This window comes from Otolemur garnettii, unplaced genomic scaffold (assembly GCF_000181295.1).
Source record: "Otolemur garnettii isolate 467f Iridium unplaced genomic scaffold, OtoGar3 scaffold00094, whole genome shotgun sequence".
NCBI lineage: Eukaryota > Metazoa > Chordata > Mammalia > Primates > Galagidae > Otolemur > Otolemur garnettii.
Window position 1 is genome coordinate 3,159,324 of NW_003852489.1, and position 8,631 is coordinate 3,167,954.

The 8,631-nt window shown below is 38.4% G+C and overlaps 1 protein-coding gene across 1 annotated transcript in view; it reads left to right on the forward strand.

The window, feature by feature from the left end:
• Window positions 1-8,631, forward strand: part of PPM1E (protein phosphatase, Mg2+/Mn2+ dependent 1E) — a 189,247-nt gene that overhangs the window by 171,144 nt on the left and 9,472 nt on the right. The window contains exons 3-4 of the mRNA XM_003795581.2: window positions 3,503-3,702; window positions 6,602-6,790. Of these exons, the coding sequence (XP_003795629.1) occupies window positions 3,503-3,702; window positions 6,602-6,790 (389 nt within the window). The remainder of the gene's footprint in view (window positions 1-3,502; window positions 3,703-6,601; window positions 6,791-8,631) is intronic.

The window sequence follows — 8,631 nt, forward strand, 5'->3', positions numbered from 1 at the left end:
TGGCATATGGGGCCGACACCCTACTCTTTTGAGCCACAGGCACCGCCAGAAAATTCAATTTTGCTTAAAGGAACATTGTAAAGTAACAATTCTTGGTATTACATGCTTCATGTGATCCATTTCAAACCATAGAGAATTATACTTTTTGTGTTACTGTTCCAAGAGACAAACAAATTTGAACAGCTAAACCATCTTTAAGAGTTATAGGTAGAAAAATTAGTCCTTCAGATATTAAAACATATTTTAAAGTTATAGTAACTAAAAGAGAATAGTATCATTGTAGAAAGAGAAGAAAAGATGAGTGAAGCAGAATATAATCAAGAAGCATATAAATCTTTTATAATTTGAGTGATTATATGTTTGCATATTCATTCAATAAACATCTAATGAGCCTTCGTTATCTGCTAGGGACTGTACTATGGCTAATCAAAGACAATTAAGATAGTCTCTATCAGCAGTCTGATTTGGGAGATGAAGAACATGTACTTCAGAGTCAGACTTAGGATAAGAATAGTTTTATCTATTTATGATATGTTCTAGAGACATAGAATGTACCAAGTACTCAATAAATGTTATCTATTATTACAACATGTGGTTAAGAACTGTAATAGATGCTATAAACAAAGTGTACGGGGAATAGATGCTATAAACTGTAATAGATGCTATAAACAAAGTGCAGAGGAAGTGGTGGGTGGTGCCTGTAGCTCAGTGGGTAGAGCGCTAAGGCTGGTAGGTTTGAATCTGGCCCAGACCAGCTAAAATCAACAATGACAGCTGCAACAAAAAAATAGCTGGCATTGTGGCGGGCACCTGTAGTCCCAGCTACTTGGGAGAGTGTGGCAAGAGAATTGCTTAAGCCCAAGAGTTGAGGTTGCTGTGAACTATGATGCCACGGCACTCTACTGAGGACAACATAATGAGACTCTGCCTCAAAACAAAAAAGGAAGTAGCAATTGGGAGGGGATATGAACAGATGTAATGGTTTAACAAATACTGGAGCAGTAGTTCTCAACCTTCCTAATGCCATGGCCCTTTAATACAGTTCCTGTGGGTCGCTGTACTAGAGGAAACTGGTATTATTTCCTCTAACCAATTTAATACATTTATACTAACTCTGTCCAATAGATAGCACAACAATGGATATGCTTCCTACCTGCACTGTCCAAGTGTGACCTCTAGTCACATGTGGTTATCAGGCACTTAAAATATAGCTAACGTGACCTGCAAACTGAAGTATAAATTTTATTTATTTTTTTTTTTTGAGAGATGAGTCTTGCTATGTTGCCTAAGCTGGTGAGCAATGGTTAATCACAGGTGTCATAATAGAGAACTACGGCTGTCTCCTGAGCTTTCAAGAGATCCTTCAGCTTCAGCCTCCTAAGTAACTTGGACTAGTCATGCACCATTGTTTCTGGCTACTTAGCTTAAATTTAAATAGCCACATATAGCTAGTAGCTACCTTATCGGACAGCACAGGTCTATATAATAAGAGTAATATACAAACCAAAGAATGATACAATGGTTTATATTATTATCTAGGAACTACCTTGATAGTTAATATCAGGTATTTGTTTTTTCCTCACCCCATTTTTTCCTCAGTTTCCAAACTCACTTGATTGTTTTGTAATCCTCTGTTATGGAGGAGTCAAGTGAGGACATACCCATCTCAGGGTCTGCACTGGGGTGCCATTGCTGCTGCAGAGACCAGATGGGTTGGAATGATACAAGTGGGTAATTGCTGGCTGAAAGAAATAGTTTTGTTTTGTTTTGTTTTGAAAGAAATAGTTTTTGACAGCTAGTGCTTAAAAAAAAAATCAAAATGTTAGGTTGTCTGTTGGTCTCAGTTTTCTTCTTGTGCACATCTCCTCAGGCTGTATTTGCTCTTTGAAATCCTTTTCTCTTTCAAGTGTACCCTTGATTTTCAGTTATGTAAAAATGTAAAGGGGACAAAGCATAAAGCAGCATTTACCATCCTGTATTATGTTAATGAGGAAAAAAGAATAAAAAAAATTCATCAGCTTTTTGAAGGTAGTCATTTAAAAAATAATTTCGAATAAGAAAACAGGTAAATGTAGTCACAGATTAAGGCAAAGGCAATTGGGAATCCAAGTTATCAGGCTGTTCTAGAACACACAGTCTCTCTCCTTTGGGATTTGTGTTCTAGACTGGAGGAGGAATGTGTAGCCATTGCCCAGCTGGCACATGTTTTCGCTCATGCTGTTAAGCTATATCTGATTTAGTGAAGTAAAAACAAATTTTTTTTTTTTTTTTTTTTTTACCTGAGATGTAGGAGGACCCTTTAAAATACTGGCCTGAGAAAACCTAATCTCTGGTTATTTCAATAGCTGCAGTTTAAGTGGAGAACAACTTGAGTGGATTGTGAGATACAATCTCCTCATTTCATTCAGTGTTGCTTAAAAGGCTTACACACCTGTCCATCTACTGAGGGATACAAGTATGTCTCAGGAGTCAGCTGCTCCCCTGAATGCTTTTTCCTTTTTTCTATCCAGGGTAACACATATAGACAAGATTTTAAGTATTTTTTCCTTTTTTTTTTTTTTTGTTGAGACAGAGTCTCACTATGTCTCCCTTGATAGAGTGCTGTGGCATCACAGCTGATAGCACCCTCCAGCTCTTGGGCTTAAGCGATTCTCTTGTCTCAGCCTCTCAGGTAGCTGGGACTACAGGCACTAACCACAATGCCCGGCTTTTTTTTGTTGTTGCAGTTGTCATTGTTGTTTATCTAGCCTGGTCCGGGTTCGAACCTGCCACCCTCAGTATATGTGACTGGTGCCCTAACCATTGTGCTACAGGCACCAAGCCTTTAGGTATTTTTTTTACTTAAAGAAATATATAATTTTAAACTCATTTGTTAACCTGTTGGTTAAACTATTTAAACTACTGTCTAAAACTTTAATAAACAAATTCATAGCAATATGTAATTCAGTTCCAAATGATGGTCATTTACAGGAGAGAAAAGTTAGGGAACTAGATGTAAAGAAAGGGTTCAGGAACAAAGAGGGGACAAAGACAAATGGTAATCAAGGTTAAGTCTTCTTATTCCTGTAGCTTATAAGCCGTTTTCATAGGCCTTTCCTATTTCAATTGGCTGGATAACCACTGTTCATATTGTAGTCATTCTTCTAAGCATGGGAGGCTTGGTTCTCCAGGTGATAACCACAGCAGCCAACCAAAAGGGAACCAGAGAGCAGTGTGGCCGGAGTACTTCCCAGGGTGGAAAAATCAAGAATAGGTCCAGCCCTGGCCACAGGTTTTCTCCTCATGACATAAAGGTGTTTTGATGGCAGCTGCTGGCTGATGATTTTGTACTAGTTTGTCATTTTCTTTCTTCAGAAGCAGCATTTCATTTTTCTTGAGAAGGATGAATTTCTTCTATTAAGGAGGAACTTGACTAAGGTGACCTACTTCTGTCTTTACCAAGCAGGCAAGTAAAAAGCAGTTTTACAAGGCTCTTTATTGGGGGTTTCTGTTTCTTTCACAGAGATTGAGACAGTGAAATTGGCTCGTTCTGTCTTCACCAAACTACACGAGATTTGCTGCAGCTGGGTGAAAGACTTCCCTCTCCGCAGGAGACCCCAGCTTTATTATGAGACATCAATCCATGCCATCAAAAACATGCGCAGGAAAATGGAGGACAAACATGTCTGCATCCCTGACTTTAATATGCTCTTCAACCTAGAGGTAAAGGGCACTCTGGAGAGTCAGTGAAATTTAAAACACAAAACAAAATCTCGACGGTCCTGTTAGAAAAGGAAAACTTCCAATACACACGGTGGACACAGTTTGTGTGCAATCGTGTGCAGGGTTAAACTATTTGAAGTAGTATGTCCAGGGCTAAATGCAAAGTGGCACAAATTTGTCTGCATTAGACAACAGCAAAGGAACTTGTTATTTTGTGTATTTTATGGTATTTTGAATAGGCAGGGCATTCACATGTTCTAAAATTGGGAAAATGAAAGTCTCTCTTTTATTATCCTAGTCTTCCGGATACTCAGTTCCCCTCCACAAAAGCAAGAGACTTCCTTGAATAACCTTCTAGAGCTATTCTATGAACATACACAAGCAAAAAGAAAGAAGAAAACCTGTTATATCTCAATAAAGCTGTTTTAAAAAGGAAACTGTAGTATAATCAAATGGTGTTTATTAAGTTTTCATATTATTATGCTGCTGAAGCAACACATACAAATATAAAAGAATGATTTAAGACTGAGACAGTTTTCTGATTTTGTGTTATTTTCTTTGAAAAATCTTGGTGTCTGAGATAGGAGAGTAGCTGGAATTATACTTCATGAGTCTCTGTGACTGACAAATCAGATCCATATGAGCCTTGTCAACTTAATAACTATTTTCTTGTTATCTTTCTCTTCTTTTTCTATTAAATATATTATGTTAATGCAAATAGAAGTAGGTTTGTTTCCTTTGCTTGTCATTTGCCTCTTTTTTTCACTCAAGTCCATAACTTAAAAATTACCATGTAGTAATTTAACAAACACATTTTCTTCATTTAGGAGCTAAATGTACATTTTAGCTGACTGTAAAGGTCTGCTCAGCGGTGTTGGTGGATTGGTAATTGGGGCTTTTGTTATATATAGATGGATCAGCTGATGGCTGTGTTTCCAGTACCAGGTCTGTGCAAATGTGACCCATAAAGCTCTTATGTCACTATGTCTTATGTCACTGTACCCACTGGAGGATTATACTCACATTCAAGGGCATTATTATTTATTGGTTGTTGACTTGGTTGGTTTTCTTCTGCCTTCTAATTTCAAAATAAGCCTAGAGGCCTCAGAAAGGAGTACCGTGCTATAGTGGCATAGGCTTTGAGAACAATGTGGCAACACATACTTAGAAACATATCAATCTGTTAATTTTGTTTTTAATTCTTTATTATAAGGAAATAGAAATACAAGAAAGCCTCAGATCTATGTTGTTTGACATAAATATTTTATATGTTTATAATATTGAAAATTAAGTTATATGAGGGAATAACTATGATATGCTCATAGATATATTATTATGAACTACTTAAAATAATGCCTTTGAATAATAATGACATGGGGAAATTTTAATATGATAAATGACAAAAGCTAGGATATAAATTTTTTTTTTTTTAGACAGAGTCTTATTATGTCACCCTTGGTAGAGTGCTGTGGCATCACAGCTCACAGCAACCTCAAACTCTTGGGCTTAAGTGATTCTCTTGCCGCAGCCTCCCAAGTAGCTAGGACTAAGGCACCCACCACAATGCCCGACTATTTTGTTGTTGTTGTTGTAGTTGTCATTGCTGTTTGGCAGGCCCAGGCAGGGTTCGAACCTGCCGGCTCTGGTGTATGTGGCTGGCGCCCTACTCATTGAGCTATAGGCACAGAGCCATAGGATATAAAATTTTATGAACAGTATGATCTAATTTTATTTTTTTATTGTATTTTATTATTATTATTATTTGAGACAGAATCTCAGGCTGTCACCCTGGGTAGAGTGCTTGGTGTCATAGCTCACAGCAGCCTCCAATTCTTGGGCTCAAGCTATTCTCTTGCCTTAGTTTTTCTATTTTTTTGTAGAGACGGGGTCTTGTTTTTTTGCTTAGGCTGGTTTCAAACTCGTGAGCTGAAGCTATCCACCCACCTTGGCCTCCCAGAGAGCTAAGATTATAGATGTGAGCCACCTCTCCCAGTCTAATTTTATTTTTAAAATATACGTGTAGGCTCGGTGTGGTGGCTCATGCCTATAATCCTAGCACTTTGGGAGGCCAAGGAGGGAAGATTGCGTGAGATTAGGAGTTTGAGACCAGCCAGACCAAGAATGAGACCCTGTCTATGCAAAATATAGAAAAATTAGCCAAGAAGCAAACTATTGAATGGTTGAAATATAATTTTATGATTAAGTTTCTTTTGTCAAGACAAACCACAGGTTTGAAAGTTCCTCCCTCGCAGTTGCCTTTGCAAGGGAATGTGAAGCTAAATCTTGGATGATGGGACAAGGCAGAGCGTTTGGCCACACAGAGCATTCAGGCATCTGATAGGGTTCAAGCTTGGTTAACTAGCTTAGAGATTCTGTGCTATTTATGGTGAGAATTCACTGTGAATATGAATGATTTATGAAATAGGCATTATAGTTTAGAAATGTGTATATGCTTTCGTGTCTTTATGTATTTTAAACCTAAACATGATTGGCCTTGTGCTGGAAGGCCAGCTATTTTCTATTGTTTTCAGGTTCCAATTTTACTTCTCACTTTCTCTTTCCTTTCCCTCCCTCCAACTTGTAACAGTAATTTTAAAGCAAATATATGTGGGTGGTTTCCATGGTATAAGACAACAACTTTCACAGAGAGAAAGCACTTCTGGCTGAATTTAATCAGGCATGATGGGTACCAGTGGTGTGGTATGTGAACACAGACACCCTAATGTTGCAGGTATTTCAGCAGTTGATCAGAAATGTTAAAAAAGAGAAACAATTATTATCATTATTCTGAGTTACAAATGCAGTGGAGGAGAAGGACGGGAAAGAATGATTCCCAGGGCAGGCTTCATTTGAATCCTGCTATACTCAACTCCCTTAACTGTTCTGTATCTATTGACAGGACCAGGAAGAACAAGCTTACTTTGCAGTGTTTGATGGCCACGGGGGAGTGGATGCTGCCATTTACGCCTCAGTTCACCTCCATGTTAACTTAGTTCGCCAGGAGATGTTCCCCCACGATCCTGCTGAGGCGCTGTGCCGGGCTTTCCGGGTCACTGATGAGCGGTTTGTGCAGAAAGCAGCCAGGGAGGTACGCCACTTTCCAGCTACCAGTGCACTAGCCACGCTCAACTTGGTCTATGTGGTTAAAAGGCTGTTTAGGTTTTTCTCTTTCTGGACAGATACATTATCCAAACTGTATTCTTGACCCACAGGGTTGGCTTCTGTTACAGTTTTAGGTCTAATTCCCTCCTCAGAAGTAGTTTCAGTGGTATACAGTGAGGTACGGCATAGAAACTCTCAAGCTGTAATGTTCTGGATTCATTTCTGTGATCATTGCTAGATTTGGCAGGTGAATTTTATTTTTCTTTTATTCACCATTGCCTGTCAGGTTCACACCAGGACCATCTCTCTAAGCAGACTCTTGCTGACAAGATTGGATATGGTGAATAAAACAATGGTCTAAAAAAGAAACAGAAACTGGGATTACTTCCATACATTTGGTTCTAAATGGGTAGGCAGTGTTTTGCTATGTATCTTTTGAGGGAAAATTTGCTTGGAGAGGGTGAATCCTTAGATGATCCTAGAACTGATTTTTTCTTCACAGGAAAGAAAGAAGTCATAGCTCATGTCCTGTATTGCTAACGTTAATCAGACCTGAGTTTTTAAACTCTGAATGAATAACAGGGGCTCTGTATTAAGGTCTCTAAAAGTAAAATAATAATAATAATAATAATAATAACCATTCTGGGCATTGGTGCATAATTAACTACAATACTCTATATTGGATTTTAACCTGGGATCAGTTAAAAATAATTTTTAATTTTTAAAAATAATTACAGAATTAGATACATAAAATAAGCTTCCTGCCCTATGGCTTAAACATTAAGTCTTTTTAAAATGCACTTGAAGAGATAAAAGTGATCATTTAATCCATTTCTGTAATTTCTTAGATAGGCTACAAAACAATAATAGAGCTTGGAATTAATGAAACAGTACTTAATAGCTACATGGTATTAATCCTTTACCTTTTTTTTGTCCCCTAAGTTTGGATTAATACTTAAGTTCAACAATAGTAAGCACTAGTGTCCACACAAAGAGGTGGGGCTGGAAAATAAAGTCCAGCCCTTGACCCCACATCTTTTAGTCCCTTGAGGATCAACATTCTCCTGGCTCTGTCTAGAAGCTGCCGGTTCTCTTCATTCTGACTGAGGACAACATCAGGCCCTGATAGGTGATCTGGGAGCAAAGAATCACTTTGTTTCCCTCATCCTCTATTCCTTTGTCTCCTAAAAATTACGGCTTTTTCTGTGTTACCTCATTGGTTTGGTCAATGATCCTGGTATCTCTCAGTTCTGCCGATAGTATTCTTCTCTCAGTTTTTTTCCTTCTTCTGCTTCCTTCACTTTTCCTTCACTTTTTTCCTTCTGCTTCCACGTGCTGCTTACGGCTCAGGAAGTTGCTATTCCTGTTGTGAAGCAGCCCCGCCTCCCGTTCTCTCTGGGGCACATGCACTTAAGTCTTTATCATGTGTTGTAAGGGGCTGAGTTTTGAACATTTTGTGTGGGTAGACATTTTATTGGTGGGTGGAGATTTATAACAAACTTTCCCCCGGGAGGGAAAATGAGAAATTGTCTTCTCTTTGGATACAAGGGGCTTTTTACCACTCCTGACACACTGATTCTAATTTAGGCCAGGCCCTTAGTAACAGAAAGTCATGCTCATTTGGTGGTGACTCATGTCAAAAGGAGATGTCATTTTCATATAGTAGGATCAAGAGCTTTAAGTACAGTGGTAGCTACTGCAGTGAAATTCTAGGCTGTTACTTCTTTATTCAGTGTTCCAGAAGGAAAGGACTCTTAACAATATTGTAGGGAGAATTTTTTTTTTTTTTTTTTTTTGCAGTTTTTGGCCAGAGCTGGGTTTGAACCC